This window comes from Xyrauchen texanus, chromosome 21 (genome assembly GCF_025860055.1).
Source record: "Xyrauchen texanus isolate HMW12.3.18 chromosome 21, RBS_HiC_50CHRs, whole genome shotgun sequence".
Taxonomy (NCBI): Eukaryota; Metazoa; Chordata; class Actinopteri; order Cypriniformes; family Catostomidae; genus Xyrauchen; species Xyrauchen texanus.
Window position 1 is genome coordinate 2,378,608 of NC_068296.1, and position 18,438 is coordinate 2,397,045.

General features: G+C 41.5%; 1 protein-coding gene across 2 annotated transcripts in view; it reads right to left on the minus strand.

The window, feature by feature from the left end:
• The window catches only part of LOC127661460 (semaphorin-3D), a 77,153-nt gene that overhangs the window by 35,680 nt on the left and 23,035 nt on the right, over positions 1–18,438 (minus strand). For both annotated transcript variants that reach the window (XM_052152196.1, XM_052152195.1), the window contains exons 3-6: positions 7,250–7,410; positions 4,790–4,852; positions 4,457–4,576; positions 4,175–4,268 (exon numbers count right to left, since the gene is read on the minus strand). In XM_052152196.1, coding sequence (XP_052008156.1) covers positions 4,175–4,268; positions 4,457–4,576; positions 4,790–4,852; positions 7,250–7,410 — 438 coding nt within the window. The remainder of the gene's footprint in view (positions 1–4,174; positions 4,269–4,456; positions 4,577–4,789; positions 4,853–7,249; positions 7,411–18,438) is intronic.

Below are 18,438 nucleotides of genomic sequence, written 5' to 3' on the forward strand. Positions count from 1 at the left end.
TATCATGCATATGTTGGGCAATTCCACGGAAATATCTACCACATCATGGAAAAATATAAAAGTTACTAAAGGAACAAAACAGCCTCTAATGTGGATAATGTATAATACCATACAGACCACTAGAGGGCACCGCTTGCTTACACAGCACTGACTGAATCGCTAAATAAACCTTATTCATGGTAGCGCCATCTTTGATCCTCAACGAGGCTGTGAGGGATAGACTTACCATCTCTTCAATGGAACGAATGGTATAAAGCTGTAAAAAGCTCCTAGATCACATCTGAAATTCCACAAATCTTGATGTCTGGAGTTTTTTGTCTGCTGAATGTTCTTGGAATTATGTTTTATATTTTAATGTTTTGATCGTAGAACATTCCAAAAACACTTTAAACTGCCGTAACAGCCATTCAAGAGACTGTCCGTCTATCCCTCACAGCCTCGTTGTCATTCCCGTCAAAAATCAAAGATGGCGTTGCTGTGAATTAGGTCTATGCAGTCTATTTTTAAGCTTTAAAGGTTTAGCACTTGCTCAAATCAAACGTGTAGCATTAATGGATACCATACCAATGTCTAAGAAGTAAAAGTTTGATGGTTTCAAAGCGTTTTGGATGGGTAGTGCTGCTTTCACAACTGTCTTGTCTTTTAACAACGATTTTCCTCATGAGATCGAGAATGATACAAATTGAAATGTTATTAGGATCGCCAACCCTTCTACATACTGTGGCATCATTATTTTTGGATTTGAATTCATAGAGTTTTTACAAAGTGTGGTGATAATTACACATTTGGTCAATAACTGGCCCATAAATATTGCCGGTCGATTCATCCCTACTAATAACAAATACTAAATATATCCACAAGCGGCAATCATTGGAGTCCAAGCACGTATGGCCAGGACATGGCAAAAGTAATTTTAAATTGGACATAATTGATCATATGGATGCTGTGGACACACCTGTTTTTGTTTAAAATAACAAAACAAATTTAATTCAAGATTTTTATCACAGTTGCAAAATTTTAATTTCATTGGAATTACAAATGAATGACAATAGAAGATGAAGAGGAAAAAGAAGCAGGACATGTGACCAAATTGAATTCCACATGACCAAATTATTTGGGCACACTGATGGATTCAGAAGAAACAGAATTTTTTATTCTAGCCCTAGACTAGAGGTTTGGAATTATGATGCAGATTACAAAAATCACTACAAAAATGCAAATTAGCTCATTAAAGCGACATACTACGGCTGATTCTCACCAAGTTTGGTATACAGCCTTATTTTTGGGACCAGTAGGTGCATTGTAAATTTCATAACGATCGGCCATTCACAAAGCAAGTTATTCGCTGCTGAAATATTAAGGGCTGCTTGCGGCCATTTTTTGTTGATTTGTCGAATATTTTTTGTTAGGATATGTTAGCACGTTACCCAAAGATGATGCATGCCAAATTTCAACGTACTCACTAAAACGGTTGCAGAGTTATAATGCATTTGTAGCTGTAGCGCCCCCTATTGGAAAAATCTGATGGAAAATTGCATCCTCAAAATATTGTGATATCAAGTACTCCAAGTTTCGTAAAGTTTGAACTTTGCGTTCAGAAGATATAGGCCATTGAGTAAATTAGGGCCAGGCCCCAAAAATGAAATAGCTAATATCTTCAAAACAATTTAACAAAAAGGACAGTCCCTAGATGATACGTCCAAAATTTCGAGCAAATGGTTAAAACTGCCTAGGAGGAGTTTGAAAAGTAGGTTTTTCAGAAAATTCAAGATGGCGAAAAATTGTTCTAAACAGAAATAAAATCAGAGATGTGTTTTGTTCATTTTGACCCAAGGAATCAGAGGAAAAAAGCAATAAATCCTAGAGTCGGATGGGGGTGTTTTGCACCTGAGTAGTGGCGTGGGGATTTGAGACCATGCCATGTTTGTGTGTCTAGGACTTACGGTTTTTGCTGCCCATACACTTTTAGGGCAGAATAATAATAATAATAATAATAAAAACCCCAAGAAAATCAGTACAAACTATGGCGCTTGGACCCCTAAATGTCTTATGCCATGTTGTTTCTCAAGAAAATTTAGCTTGTTTTATGAATGTTAAGATATTTTTACTGGAAAACAAGACAAAAGTACTCTTGTGTGTACTTTTGTGTTTCATCTAAAAAATAAAAAGTAATATGGAATGACATGCGGGCGAGTTAAAGTCTAGGGAGGAAGTCTAATGACTAATAGCTATAATTAATCAAACTGCTTAGCTGGAGAAATGTGGGCCAAATGCCTTAATACAAGCCACAAAATAATGGAACAAAATGAAAAATGGAAAACTTTGGAAAGTTTACAGCTGGTACTCTAGACAGGGTGTGACATTTCTGTAAAGGCATCACTGGAAACATCAGGGTCAGTTTAACTTGAAGCTAAAACAATTGTCTCAGACAGAAGAGAGCAACCTGATTTTTACATAGGAGAGCGGCCATCACGTATGAAGGGTATATAAGGCTTTACAGAGGTTCTGTTTAACCCTTAAACGCATACTTTGGGTCTTTAGAGACCCGGTACCTCATTCCACCCCCTGTACCTCATCCATTTTTTGAAGTTGTAGCCCACACCTCTTTAGTATTCCTCAATCTATCTCTTATAAATAATGTAACAACAAAAAAATCTAAAGAAATACCAAAAGTGCATGGGTCTTTAGAGACCCGAGGTATGTAAGAGTCTCATTTTTTGGTTGTTTTTTCACACTTCCATACAATATATTTTTATTATTATTTAATATCTATTTAAGATTACAGGATATCTATTTATTTGTTTAGCTCAATATGTGTTGGACAGTGTGGAGCGGAGGGGGGTGGGGCCGGGCTGGAATGTCGCACGCCCGGTCCACAATCGGCCTGATGGGGCGCACGAGGGATAAAGGCGGCCGGTGACGACGGTTCAAGGGAGAGAGAATTTTGGGCATGTCCGTCATGTGTGTGTTTATGTTTTTGGTTTAAGTTTTCATAAAATTATTATTTATATTGACAAGCCGGTTCTCGCCTCCTTGCCCATCTCAACCCCCTTACATTGGTGCCGAAACCCGGGAAAGAGGAGGGATGCCCGTCGCAGAGTCCTCTACACTGCCGTCCACCCGGCGGAGCGTCGCTGCCATCTGCCGGGTGACGGAGTAGCCAGACCACTCTGACGCGGGGAACGGCCGGGACAAGTGGGGACTGGATTCCACGACCGCCCGGAGCGAGGGAGCCGCTGCCGGGCGGAGGAGTGCCCTGCCATCCCCAGAGACGTGGAGGGGTCGAGAGAAGACCGACTGCCTGGAGTGGTAGGGCCGCTGCCAGGGGCGGAGGAGTGTCCCCACGTGCCGCCAGAAAAGCGGAGGGGCGTTCTGTCCGCTGGGGGTCGGAGGTTTGACTCCGGTTCGCCCGGAGAGGACCTGCTGTCATCCGCCGGAGAGTGTGGCGTAGTGTCCGAGGACCACGCGACGGTACATCAGAGAACTGGTGAGTGAGCTTTTTCTCTCTCTCCTCTCTCTCTCTCTCTTTCGCACTGTGTTGGCCTTTTCCCTCGCCTAGTTTGCTTTTTTTGTTGCCGTTTTCCCCTCCTGTCTCCTCCCAGGTCGAGGAAGGCGGGGATGACCTGACTGGGCGCAAAGCACGCCCCTCCCCAGGGAAAGAGGGTGTATGGCACCCCGGCCTGAGGTAACCCCGGGAGGAGTGTGGAACGGAGGGGGCGGGCCGGGCTGGAATGTCGCACGCCCGGTCCCCAATCGGCCTGATGGGGCGCGCAAGGGATAAAGGCGGCCGTTGACGACGGTTCGAGGGAGAGAGAATTACGGGCATGTCCGTCATGTGTGTGTTTATGTTTGTGTGTTTTGGTTTAAGTTTTCATTAAATTATTATTTATATTGACAAGCCGGTTCTAGCCTCCTCCTTGCCCATCTCAACCCCCTTACAGACAGCCAGTTGCATCTCGTGAAATTTCAGCGTGAAAATAATACATCTCGTTCTAGAGTTGTCCAGATTTGTTGCATCATCTCTTTGATTTATGAAAAATAAAACATCAAAATGTATTTTATTTTATTATTTTCTAATTGTTTTGAAAATATTTGGAAAAGTTTGGGGACTGTTTGGGCAAATGATCATGTATTTAAGGGTTAAAGAAGCAAGATATATTTGATTCAGTCTCACCTGTCAGAACCGAGGCGAAAGGTTGCCGTGGATCAAAAGGACATTTCAGTCTGCCAGATTCAACACTGTTACTGTGGAGGTGCAGCCAGCTGTCCTGCAATCATATCGTACACAAAACACTCATCATTAATATGTTTAACATACACAAGGAACTATAAAAAAAACCCACTACGGCCTCTTAAACAAGGATACAAGTCAACTAAACTCTTAAAAATCCAACTGAATACCTTCCAACGCTCAATATGTATTGTACAAACACATAGTTGATAACATAACCCTTGCCTCTTTGTGACCTTTGACCTCCAAAAAAGCACAGATGGGATGGAAGGCTCCAGTGCCACAGGCGTAGACATGGGTCCGATTATAGTTGTGTAAAACTCGAATGAAATTGGCACACTCGGTCTGAGGTAGAGAGAAAAAGAGAATGAATGCGGGTGTGTAGAGGAGGATAGAGCGTTCCAATACATTATACAAGCCTGACGGAAAATAGTTTACAACTTTGTAACTTCACGTATATAAATATCACTCTTTTAAACAAGACAGGGTTGAGTTAGTGCGGACAGTCAAGATGTTGAAATGTTCGGTTAACAGACATATATTTTGATGGATCCTTACATGAGGGTTTTTGCCAGCCAGTATACACATATCCACCCTGTCTCTCGAAGCTGGCCAGTTTAGCTGAAAGAGAGAAACACACACACACACACACACACGTACATTATAAGAAAGCACACAGAGAGAAGCCGACTGTCAGTCAGTCAAACAGAGTGCAGGAATACCCAAATTAAGACTCTTTAAAGAGCTCAGCCAGTGGTTATCTTGCGATCCGTATAGTGTAAATCTTACAAAAACCTTTTTGATTTAGATTGAGATCATCCCGAGACTCAAAGTAACACTTTAAACAAAGTGTAATCCATTGTGTGTTTAACAGAAGAAAAGCTGTACACATAAAATACTGTACAAACATGGGTTCTGCGTTAAGCTCAGGAGGGGGAGGATGACGTTGAGATAAAGAGTGATGAAGGGGGTGCTGGCCCTGTCTGTGCACACATGTTATAAAAAGCTTAAACGCTTAGAATGCACAGGGCTGACCCTTGACCTTGACCACCACGAGCCGTCTCTACATGTAACACACAATCCAACAATTCCCCCTGATTATATACGATTACACATGCTCGTGAGACGACTTTACACAACGGCACTTTGAAGATTGACGTACCTGCCACATTTTGAAAAGGGGGGTACCATACAGACCCCTACAACATACAGATGAAAACATCTTAACATTGTGAGTACTACTGGTGAAACTAGCAATTATTAGTGTGATCATGTAAGCAATCATATTACTATTTTATGGTGTTTCTTCAACTTCGGGCACTGTGGACTTCAGTAAAGTCTCGTTAAAACAGTATTTACACTCTCACTAGTAGATTTAATTAGTCTACTCACAATGTCCATCAGTGTGAGTACATGCATCATAGGAGATTTATGTCATTCGAGTCATTTCCAGCACATCTCAAATCTGTTTTTTGTTTAATAGAATTCGTGCTGGAAATGAAAGCGAAGTAGTTCTAGCGGGAAGACTAGCAGCTGTACATCATCACACCATTAGCTGGGTAACTCCTAGCCAATCACATGTAAGCCATTCCAAGTCTGCTCACAATCACATTGCTGTTTCTGTGTGCTAACGCGGCAACCTCCACCACCCCATCACCACCAGTTGAGTCCCGTCCTGCACAGGGTTAGGCTCCTCGCCCCTGCCTCCTATCTCGGGCAAGATATGACGGTTCTGAGTACAAGTACGGAGGGTGGGGCCGGGTCATGATTCCACACATCCGGCCCCTAATTAGGCTGTTTTATCCCCCCTGAGAGGGATAAGGCCGAACGGAGATGGTGGTGCAACAGAGAGTGAGTTATGGACAGCTGTCCGCCTCCTCCTTTCCATTGAACTATGTTACACTGGTGTCGAAACCCGGGAAGGAGGAGGGATGCGCCATAGAAAAGTCTTCGCAACTACCATCCACCCCAGCATTGCTGCCGCGGCCGTCCACCGGGGGACGGAGAAGCCCGGCCACCTGAGAGTAGAGGAACAGCAGGCGACTGCGAGGGGAGGAGGGGCTCCTAACCACTCTGAGCGGAGGAGACCCCTACCAGCTGCTGAAACATGGTGGGGTCTGAGACCACCGACCGCGAGCGGGGAGGGGCTCCAGGCTGATCACCTGGAGTGGGACAACCACTGCCAGGGGAGGGGGAGACCCCTTCCATCCACCGAAAAAGCGGCGGGCATTTTGTCCGCCAGGGGCCGGAGAACTGTCTCCGATCCGCCCGGGTTGGCACGGCTGTCATCCGCTAGAGGGTGGGGGAGTGGCCGAGGACTAGGCTACGGCATATCGGAGAGCCGACAAGTTTTTTTTTTCTCTCTCTCTCTCCCGCTGCCGGGGATAGTTCCAGGAAAGGTAGGGATGACCTGCCGGCAGACAGGTCCGGAAGGGTACGGCTCCACCCAGGGAAAGGGCGGGGGGATGTACGCCATGCCAGGGGATTTTTGGCCTATATGTGAACAATCCAAACGATCTCAGACCTCTTTAAAATGAACCGACCGAACCGTGACCTATTTTTTTTGCAGTTCACTTTTTGGTCCACTTAAAGGGGTCTGAGTGTTAAAGAGGACCCAAGTGTGAAAACACCCTTAGCTATAGTAGAACACACACAAAGACACCATAAAACTTACCACCATAAAATGTATTAATAGGCTAAACAGATCCAGAGACGCATACCATGCTTTTGGACATTTTTTTTGTGAGATTAGAGAGGTATAAACAGTTTTGATTTGTACTATTTGTACTTTGTTAACCCAGATTATGCTGTCCAAGAACAAACTACAGGAGTGATACCAGTGATACCAGTTTCCACAGAACAAACACATGAGTCTGGGAGCGAACGAATGCCCATTTTTGCCCTGGACCACACATGCCACATATCAGTTTCTTACGTGTCTTTCATGCAGACCTGATTCTGCACTTCTGCAGGTGTGTGTTTAAGGTCTGTTTAAGGTGTGTGAGTGAGTGTGTTTACCTTTTTGGGGTGTTTATTGATGTTGTCAGGGTCCAGTAAGTAGATGTGGTCTTTGGCTCCAAGTAGTAATCTGCTTCTTTCCTGATCCAACAGAACTGTGAGAAACTGCTGTCCTTCACTGGAACCCACAAACGGCACCACGCTTCGAGACTGGATCAGCTCTGGAGAAGTTAAATGGCAGTCAGCATTCAACGGTCAACAACAAGTAAATGCACACTTCAATTATGCATATCTCTTTCACTCAACATGACGGGTTTAAAATGAAGATTGAAAACTGTAATGCATGTAACCGTAGGAAAAAACAGTATCTCTCTTTAATATTTATATTGTTTCATCTATACAATCATTACTGTAAATTAATTGGAGAGCAAATGGAGACCTTTGCCTAAAGCCCAAATGTACTTCGTTCAGACGTGAATGAATACAGGACTTGTACTTTGAATGCACAGAATGTGCATGGCCCTGGATTTATTTGCACTAATAAGTGGGTCCACAGGGTCAAAACCGAAGTATACTTTGGGCATAAAGGAATAGTTCACCCAAAAACATCTCAGATGTGTATGACTGTCTTTCTTCTGCAGAACACACATTTTTAGAAAAATATCTGAGCTCAATAGGTCCATTAAATGGAATGGGTGCCAATTTGTTTTAAGATCCAAAAAGCACACACAGCCATCATAATAAGGATTAATGAATGTCTTCTGGAGCGAAATGCTAGGTGTGTGTAAGGAATAGATTCATATTTAAAACCTCTTACTAAAAATGTTCGCTTCCGGCCAGCTCGTTGTGGAGGGTGGATTTCAAACTGCCTCTTGTGTGACATAAGCGCATAAGCCTCCTCTGCATATATATTTATATCCTCCATTCACTTGCATTCAAACCAATTCAAACAGCTTTAATTGTTGACCACTCCAAGATGGCGCTGCAGTTTATGAATACAAACCAGCTAAATGAGGCATCTATTTATGAATATCTATGCTTCTCTGCTGCATGACCTCAACCGTGCATTTTTAGTAAAAAAAAAGTTTTAAATATTGACCTTGTGAGGCGCTTCAGAAGACACTAATCCACTGGAGTCATCTGGATTAATTTTATGATGACTATATGAGCATTTTGGAACATTCACTTGCATTTTATGGCTCTACAGAGCTGAAATGTTCTTCCAAAAATCTTTGTTTGTGTTCTGCTGAAGAATGACAGTCATACAAGGTGAGCAAATGATGATAGAATTGTAATTTTTGGGTGAACTACTCCTTTAAGTCTCCAGATTCTCAGATGTTTCTCCTCAGAAAAGGAGGCCAGTAATCTGAAATGTGTTTCTTCTAGTTTTAGAAAATTTCACAACATTGTCTCACACTGTACTCAGATCTGCAAACTTCCCTAAATCTGCAATCAAAAGTCAGAAATGTCGATGTAAGCTTAAACATTTCTCATGCGTTTAAAGACGCTGACTACCACCCCAAGTTTGCGAGTTTGAATCCAGGTCGTGCTGAGTGACTCCAGTCAGGTCTCCTAAGCAACCAAATTGGCCCGGTTTCTAGGGAGGGTAGAGTCACATGGGGTAACCTCCTCGTGGTTGCTATAATCTGGTTCGCTCTCGGTGGGGGTGCGTGGGGAGTTGTGCGGGGATGGTGTGAGGCCTCCACATGCGCTAGGTCTCCGTGGTAAAGCGCTCAACAAGCCATGTGATAAGATGCGCGGGTTGATTGTCTCAGACTCGGAGGCAACTCCACATAACTGATATTCGTCCTTCACCACCCAGATTGAGGCGAGTCACTACGCCACCACGAGAGTGCATTGGGAATTGGGCATTCCAAATTGGGGACAAAATTTTACAAAATAAATAAATAATTCTCATGATATTATTTTAAGACAAAATTATCTGACCCATGCTATCCATGTTACTGTATAGCGCAACAGTCTGGTTCTGGAAGTAAAAGTCCCATCATTTTTCCCCATAGTGTAATTGGTTATTAACGATAGCTTATAAACACAGGCTTTCTGAGCCATAAAAAGAGCATCTTCTGACACATTCTTAATCAATGGTATTTGCTTCTATTGATGCCATAGGTCAATGTTAATTCAAGTTAATTCAAAGAAAAAACTGTGTTCAATAGTAGAAGTTTTGGTGAAGAACTACACTACCCATGATCCTATTATCCACCAATCAGAGAATCGCAGTGAACAAAGTGCGACAAAAGAGCTCTGCAGTGACTGCCCAATCCCATGAAGTACTGAGCATGATGCAATTGAGTCACCCTAGACTCTCACACTGCATATATATTTGTATATATGTACATTTTTTACAATACAATTAAAATATAGTGTTTATACACTTATAATGGTAAATGGTCTGCACTTATATAGCGCCTTTTTAACCTTAGTGGTATTCAAAGCGCTTTACACTGCGTCTCATTCAACCATTCACACACACACTCATACACCAATGACGGCGAGCTGCATGCAAGGTGCTAGCCTGCCATTGGGAGCAACTTGGGGTTCAGTGTCTTGCCCAAGGACACTTCGGCACGTGGAGTTGTGTGGGCCGGGAATCAAACCAACAAGCAAGCGATTAGTGGATAACCCGCTCTACCACCTGAGCCACAGCCGCCCCTAATAATCAACAGCTTTAAATCAATTGTTTTACCTTTTGCCATCATTTTTAATTCGATTGGGTCATTCGCACTGCTTCATGGTATTGTAGTTCATTCCCTCATTAAAGAAGTTAAGTACAAGTTCTTGTAACTTTGTCTTTTTGTCAGATATTGTGCTTCAAATCAAAGTTTGCAATGTTCTGATTCACCTGGAAACTCTTTTATGGAGACTTCCCAATGGAAATGAAATATGGGAAAAACAATTCCAGAACCAAGACAGCTGAAAAAGTGGGAGGGCACTGTTGTGCTCTATTTTGCTAGTTGAATCTATTTTTATTTCCCTTAAGGAATGTTGAAGGAAACATATGAAACGAAGTTAATACTTAAATGGAACATAACTGAGAACTCAAGTAAGCTTTTTGAGCCATAAAAAAAGCATCTTCTGACATTTTCGTCTTGGTAACAAATGCATCAGAATTCATATTAACTTTAAATTAACTTAAGAGCATGCACATGTGTACAGTATGAGTATGTGTATTTGTGTATTGCACTGTGGCAATTACCTACAATTTTATCATGTCACCCCTATTGCCATCTCTGTCCAATCTCTCACTGCTCTCTTTCTCTCACTCCTCTAATGTACTGAGAGCCACCATTATCTCTTTATTCTATATGGTTTACCGTAACATCTGGGCTATTTATCATCTGTGTGTTCAGATTCCAGCCTGATAAAATTTCATCCCCTCTTTAACGTCAACAAAACCCAAGAATCCTCCTTCCTCTGGCCCTCACATCTCCTTATGGACATAAACCAAGAGGCTCTGAGAATTCAACTGGACCTAATCTGTTCACCCATCGATTCTCACACTTCAGCACAGTCACAGATTAGTCGGACGGTTCATTTACAGTACGCGTTTCATGTTTCAACTCTTCTGCCCTCTAAGGGAGTAATGACACATTCTGTTATTCTTTCTGGAGAACGCTGGTTAGCAGCTCAGACAGCGGAGATGCAGTTCAGATTTGCATTTGTGCATTCAATGAATTAAAGCCATAAAGTTGTCATGATAACTTGAATAAGCTTATAAGTTGCAAGCTATCAACAACGAGTTGGTGGAAAATGGGTGGACAATCTAAAAGGCCTTCTTAGGCCTTGTTCCTGTGTTCTTCGGTCCATTCAAACTGAACTCTCTGGATCCATAATTCTCATCATATTTTCGAAAACCCGTCATGACGTTTGACTCAAGCATGCAGACTTTGTAGACTTGGACCAAGTCCAGACAGTTTTCCACCCCATGCTTTCCATGCACATAACCATCTGCCAGCAGCCTTGGAGCAAAGAAAATCTGTCAGTGTGCACCCAAAACACCCTTGAAAGAAGGTTGGCAGACTCATTTATGCTTTGATTCGTTCTGTTCATTCTTCTTTCTTGTATTAGTCATTATTTCCCTCTTTCGATGTTCAGCTACCTCTCTTCATCTGTTCTCTGGCGTAGGCACACATCTTCAACATCTGTTTCATGGTCAGGTCATGGGGCGTCAGGGTTAAGGCCCAGATATACGGCCAACAAAATCGATGAATGAATGGGTATGACGTCATTTAGAACTAAATCTGGTCAAAACGAAGGTGTTTTGGCATTTGTTTGGGTGTTTCGTAACAGCTCGCTAGGGCAAACTTTCAGGATATATTATTACAGGCTTCTAAACACCTTCTTACTTGAGCTCCACCTACTTGGAGAACGACGGCTGATTTGTTTGTTTTTTTATTCAGTCAAAATCAGTCAATGTAAACACACCGGGATGTAGAGATATTAGTAACTTTACCTATATCTATACGATCGTTCGCATAGAGACATTTTCTTGCGAATTTTGTTTGGTATTATAATTTTTCAAAAGGAATCAAATCTACTTAAATACTCTTAAGTGCGCAGTTACTCTTTATATACACTCACCTAAAGGATTATTAGGAACACCATACTAATACTGTGTTTGACCCCCTTTCGCCTTCAGAACTGCCTTAATTGTACGTGGCATTGATTCAACAAGGTGCTGAAAGCATTCTTTAGAAATGTTGGCCCATATTGATAGGATAGCATCTTGCAGTTGATGGAGATTTGTGGGATGCACATCCAGGGCACGAAGCTCCCGTTCCACCACATCCCAAAGATGCTCTATTGGGTTGAGATCTGGTGACTGTGGGGGCCATTTTAGTACAGTGAACTCATTGTCATGTTCAAGAAACCAATTTGAAATGATTCGAGCTTTGTGACATGGTGCATTATCCTGCTGGAAGTAGCCATCAGAGGATGGGTACATGGTGGCCATAAAAGGATGGACATGGTCAGAAACAATGCTCAGGTAGGCCGTGGCATTTAAACGATGCCCAATTGGCACTAAGGGGCCTAAAGTGTGCCAAGAAATCATCCCCCACACCATTCCACCACCACCACCAGCCTGCACAGTGGTAACAAGGCATGATGGATCCATGTTCTCATTCTGTTTACGCCAAATTCTGACTCTACCATCTGAATGTCTCAACAGAAATCGAGACTCATCAGACCAGGCAACATTTTTCCAGTCTTCAACTGTCCAATTTTGGTGAGCTCTTGCAAATTGTAGCCTCTTTTTCCTATTTGTAGTGGAGATGAGTGGTACCCGGTGGGGTCTTCTGCTGTTGTAGCCCATCCGCCTCAAGGTTGTGCGTGTTGTGGCTTCACAAATGCTTTGCTGCATACCTCGGTTGTAACGAGTGGTTATTTCAGGCAAAGTTGCTCTTCTGTCAGCTTGAATCAGTCGGCCCATTCTCCTCTGACCTCTAGCATCAACAAGGCATTTTCAGCCCACAGGACTGCCGCATACTGGATGTTTTTCCCTTTTCACACCATTCTTTGTAAACCCTAGAAATGGTTGTGCGTGAAAATCCCAGTAACTGAGCAGATTGTGAAATACTCAGACCGGCCCGTCTGGCACCAACAACCATGCCACGCTCAAAATTGCTTAAATCACCTTTCTTTCCCATTCTGACATTCAGTTTGGAGTTCAGGAGATTGTCTTGACCAGGACCACACCCCTAAATGCATTGAAGCAACTGCCATGTGATTGGTTGATTAGATAATTGCATTAATGAGAAATTGAACAGGTGTTCCTAATAATCCTTTAGGTGAGTGTGTGTATGTGTGTATATATACCGTAATTTCCGGACTATTGAGCGCACCTGAATATAAGCCGCACCCACTGATTTTTAAATAAAATATTATTTTGAACATAAATAAGCCGCACCTGTCTATAAGCCGCAGGTGCCTACCGGTACATTGAAACAAATGAACTTTACTCAGGCTTTAACGAAACACGGTGTGGCATGGGGTCGTGGTCAAGCGCCCGTCCAGGAGAGAAAAGCGGTAAGGGCGCTTACACCTGAGCTAAATTATGTCTAACACCGGTGTCTAATTTCAGTAGGCTAAGCATGGGGAGAGCGGCATAAAAAGGCAGCAGCCACAGAGCTGAGAGAGTGACACACGTCAGTCTAGTGTTGGTGCATAGAAGAATTGAGAAACTTTATAAAATTGATTGTAAACATTGCTGTGGCCATTAAAAGCCTTACCTGGAACGTCAAGTGCCCTGCTGAAAACTGTCACACTGGTGCCCGTGTGACAGTTTTCCCAAGAAGGACACGTGAAGCAGGGCACTTGAAATTAGACACTTAATTAGAAATTAGTGTTAGACATAATTTAGCGCAGGTGTAAGCGCCCTTACAGCTTTTCTCTCCCGGGCACTTGACCACGCCCCCGCTGCCACACACGGCTTGTAATAAAACATTTGAAGTAAACAGTAGCCTACCAAGAAAGTAATTGGTCACTATCTTCCTCGTCCTGTGCACTGAAACCACTGAAGTCATCCCCTTCGGTGTCGGAGTTGAATAGCCTCAGATTTAGTTGTCTATTTGCACTGATTCAATTCCTCAAGCTGCTGTTTCCAACGTCTTATCATCGACTCATTAAGACCAAGCTCCCGTGCAGCAGATCTATTTCCTTTTCAACAGCCAGATCAATCGCCTTCAACTTGAAAGCAGCATCATATGCGTTTCTCCATGTCTTTGCCATGGTGAGGGTGCCAAAATTACTACCGTAATCAGAATGATGGGAAGTTTGAGCGCGCTCGATTTAATCTAAACAGTAAACAAAAAAAGTTGTTTTGACCTTAACCCGTTCGGCAATTTCATTGGTCTAATGAAAGCTTCACGCCGGCAAAAAACTGAGCACGTCACAGAATGTTTTTTTTTTTTTTTAATAAAATTTGAAAGCGGGAAAAATCCATATATTAGCCGCGTCATTGTATAAGCCGCGAGGTTCAAAGCGTGGGAAAAAAGTTGCGGCTTATAGTCCGGAAATTACGGTATATATATATGCTGCTTCATGCATGTGCCATCTGCAGCAAAAGCCATTCATTCATACATCACTTCACACTTGCACATTAACACTTTTATACGCTCATTTTGCAGTAGTATCACGAACTACGTTTCCATTTAAGGATTTTTTGCATCAAATGTTTTTTAGTGCATCAAAATAAAGCTGATGGAAACGCACATTATCACTAAAATATCACAAGTGTCAACATAATATTTTGACGTTTATCTCAAGCGCATGTCGATGCATCAAATTTGATGAAAAACTGGTTTGGAAATACTTTTTGACAATAAAATTGGCATTAACGCAAAATTTTGTGTCACATGACAGAGTTTGCGCCGATCGTTAACCTGTTACCATGACGACAGTATTGAAAGCAAATTTATTTTACGTGATTATGGATTGATCTTTACAGCATATAGAGCCGATCTGCAAACGTGAAACTTCAACACACGTGCCAACACAAATATCTCGTATCATGCACCGGTTATCAACAAGTGCAAGGAGAACAAATGAATGGCCGCTGTTTGTATCCATCCGTTTGTTTATTAAAGTTTATTTTCCACACCATTCAAAATAATAGACGGTTTTCACGGAATTAGCCCACAAAACATAAAACAACATTTCTGTGCACAAAGATGTTTTAAATTAAAAATAAATACACAATACTAGAAGGAAAGCTTGTGATTTTTTTTGTGCTTTTTGGGGGACACTTACAGCCCAATTCTATTAAATTATTGTTTAGTTTTACTTTTGAAAAAATGCCGGCAAATTTCTTTGTATTACATAAAATACATTTTTAGACCTATATGTGCCTTTTCCTTTCTCAAACTTAAATTAGCTTTACCCTGTTCTGTAGATGAATAAAGTCGGCCGAATAACGTTCTCAGAATGTTCTAGATTTTTTTCAAATCTAAAGAACTATTTGTCCAATGCTGACTTTCAGAAAATGAGCTTTTGAACATTTAAAAATGTTTAAATACTTTAAATCTAACCGGATCACATACAGAAATTTTAAGTCACTACTTTTGCCGGCAGGTTGCCAGCTTGAACAGTGCCATGACGATCTGCTTTTGGGTCGGGACCGGTGCCAACCTGCAATATGTGCAACATCAGGACCAATATTACACTCCTATCAGAAGGTCAACTGCAATGGAAACGGGCAGAAGGCGGCAAATGACGCAATTTTATTTTTCGCATTTTCACTTTGTCGATAACAAAATAGCGTGAAAGGTGGATGGAAACTAGGCTACTGTCATCATAATCAGCGCATATTATGGCCGTGTATAGCATGTTAGTGCATGAATTACCAAACGTGCATGAACGGCAAAAGTATACCGTTGCTCGGCTGCTTCGAACTTATTTTTAAAGTTCACACTTCTGTATTTTGATTTTAAACGAGCAATTAATCACCTTCCCAGGAAAAGGCATTTAGAAAAATATATGTAGGCTACAATACTTGTTAAACCATCATAACTAAACCATACACTAAACGAGTCGCCACATACTAAAGCCGTTCCACCAGCACGTTGAGAGCGATCAATCGCATCCATATTCGAGCACGGTTAGCTAACCATGCCAAAAACTGTTTATAATCATACCGTGCCGAACCGTACTCAAGTGGAAATGCTACTTTAACCGTTCCTTACTGTGCTCAGAACCGTTTGGCCCAATGGTGGAAAGGCGGCTAAAGAAGAACTTCTCCGGAAGTACTATAATGGGGCCTTTATGAGCCTAGAGCATCAAAAGGCTGAATAAATCTTAACACAGAAGTGTTGCATGGTGTAGGGTCACGGATGATGCATAAAATAAATCCTATCCAAAATAAAACCCTATTCGTTCTAAATTCTGATTAGTTGACGCAAATCTACTGTGCAAACAGTACTGAGTCAGAGCCCTGTTGAAATAGCCCTACAGAGGACCACAGAGCTTTATCTGGATCCCTCAGGGGAATTGACCCCCTCTTCCACTCAACAGATGCTTATGAGCACTAGTGCAGGAGCTAATCTCTGAAAGGAGATAGCACTGCATTCTGCTGTCAATGTTAAATACCTAAGCAATGTTTTAATTTATTTTTAAACTTCTTTAAAACTACAATGGACCAGCGTTCTTTATGGAGCGCAACAGTACGAGCTCACCTTTTCAAGTATTTTCCCTTATTGATTTCTTCCATAGACTTTTAATAAAATCCTTCATAAAAGAGTTGTGAGCCACGAGCAGCTCTGAGGAGAATCACGGTGTCACAAACTTTCTTTTGAGGCAAAAAAAGTATTTGAAAATTGGACATAAAGACAAAGGTGCAACACAGTGTACTTACCGTGTTTCATGAGGGCACAAACTACAATCCCATGAAGCATTGCCAATGATATAGAAGCAATGCAATATTCTGATATGTAGAAATATATAACTAGTTTAAGGGTGCAGGGAGACCAACTCGATTACGTCATTCGCAATGCATCATGAGTAATGGGTGGTCGCTCCAAGGCACATTTCGGAGGCTTAGTTGGCTGCGGTTCTCTGATTGGTGGATCTTTCTCTGATGTACCATGGGTAATGTAGTTGTTTACCATGAATCCTGCTATCAAACACGATACATAAACAATAAAGTTGAGATAAAACAGACGGATGTCTTCAATGGAAGCATGTACCATCGATGAACAACCTCTTAGCTCACGCTAGGTCTGTCTTTAAAGGTTTATAATTTATCATTGAAAATCAATTCACCTATGGGATAAATAAATTGGATTTTTACTTCCGACACAAGACTGTTGCCCATATTAAGTCAGTTCACAGTCATACAGTGAGGCCAAAAAAATGAGGCCACTATGTTTGATTGCTCATATCTTAAAAAATGCATAAAGGCGTTTGCACAATTTTTGGCATACTTCTATGACTTCTTGTAAACAACAAATCATTTTCTCAGGGCCACCCTGTATGACTCTGTATACACTACATGAGGAGGAGATGGGCCGCTTGTAGAAAAATAAACAGGAGAAACTGCAACCCTTCATATAGCAGATGTAGTAAAAGAAGGCCTGCCTTTAAATAAATCTTGTCAGTTTCTGGAAGCAAAAATCCCATTTATGTTCATTTCCTTCAGCTGATATTAATGATAAATTATAAATCTAGTGTGTTTAATAATAGTTTTCACTTCCATTCGCACTGTGAATGACAAACTCGAGCAGGTCTCCGTACTCCAACTATTAATACAGTATGTTTGCATATATATATATATATATATATATATATATATATATATATATATATATATATATATATATACACACACATTGCAATTCAAGTAACATATTCTTTACTTCTAATTGTCATCTTTAAATCAACAGATTTATATTTTCCATAATGTTTTATTTTTTGCCTAAATTACAATACGTCGATGATTCTTGGGATTGAAGTATATTCCCCCATTACAGACGTTAATGTCTTTTTTTAGGATTTTCAAATACTTTTTTGCTTCAGATCAAAGTTTGTAAATGTTGTGATTCACTTCGGAACTGGTTGGTTTGGTTCATGGCTTCGAACACTTTTACATTTACATTTATGCATTTGGCAGAGGCTTTTATCCAAAGTGACTTACAGTGCACTTATTACAGGGACAATCCCCCCGGAACAACCTGGAGTTAAGTGCCTTGCTCAAGGACACAATGGTGGTGGCTGTGGGGATAGAGGCAAGGCAAGGCAAGGCAAGTTTATTTATATAGCACATTTCATACACAATGGTAATTCAAAGTGCTTTACATAGAAGAGATTAAAATAAGAACCAGCGACCCTCTGATTACCAGTTCTGCGCTTTAGCCCACTACACCACCACCACTCCTTTTATACAATCCCTATGGGAAAATGAATGGGGAAAATAAATTTGGGAAACCAAGTCGGCTGGAAAAGTGGACGGGCACTGTTGCACTCTATTGGCATAAATACTGTCTGGTCAGCCAGTTTTGCTTTTATTTGAGATAATGGTGCAAAATGTATAATATCATTGTTGTCAGATTTTATTGGTGATTTGAAGTTATTGAAACATAAAACTGCCGGATAGATTTAGAGATTTTGGTTAATCTCAATTCAAGTAGAAAGGAGCTGTGCTTGTATGATGAGAAAATAGTTGCCCAAGTGAACTGACTTTGATATGACTTTGATCATATCCAGGTGTGGAGTGTGTGTGTGTGTGTGTGTGTGTG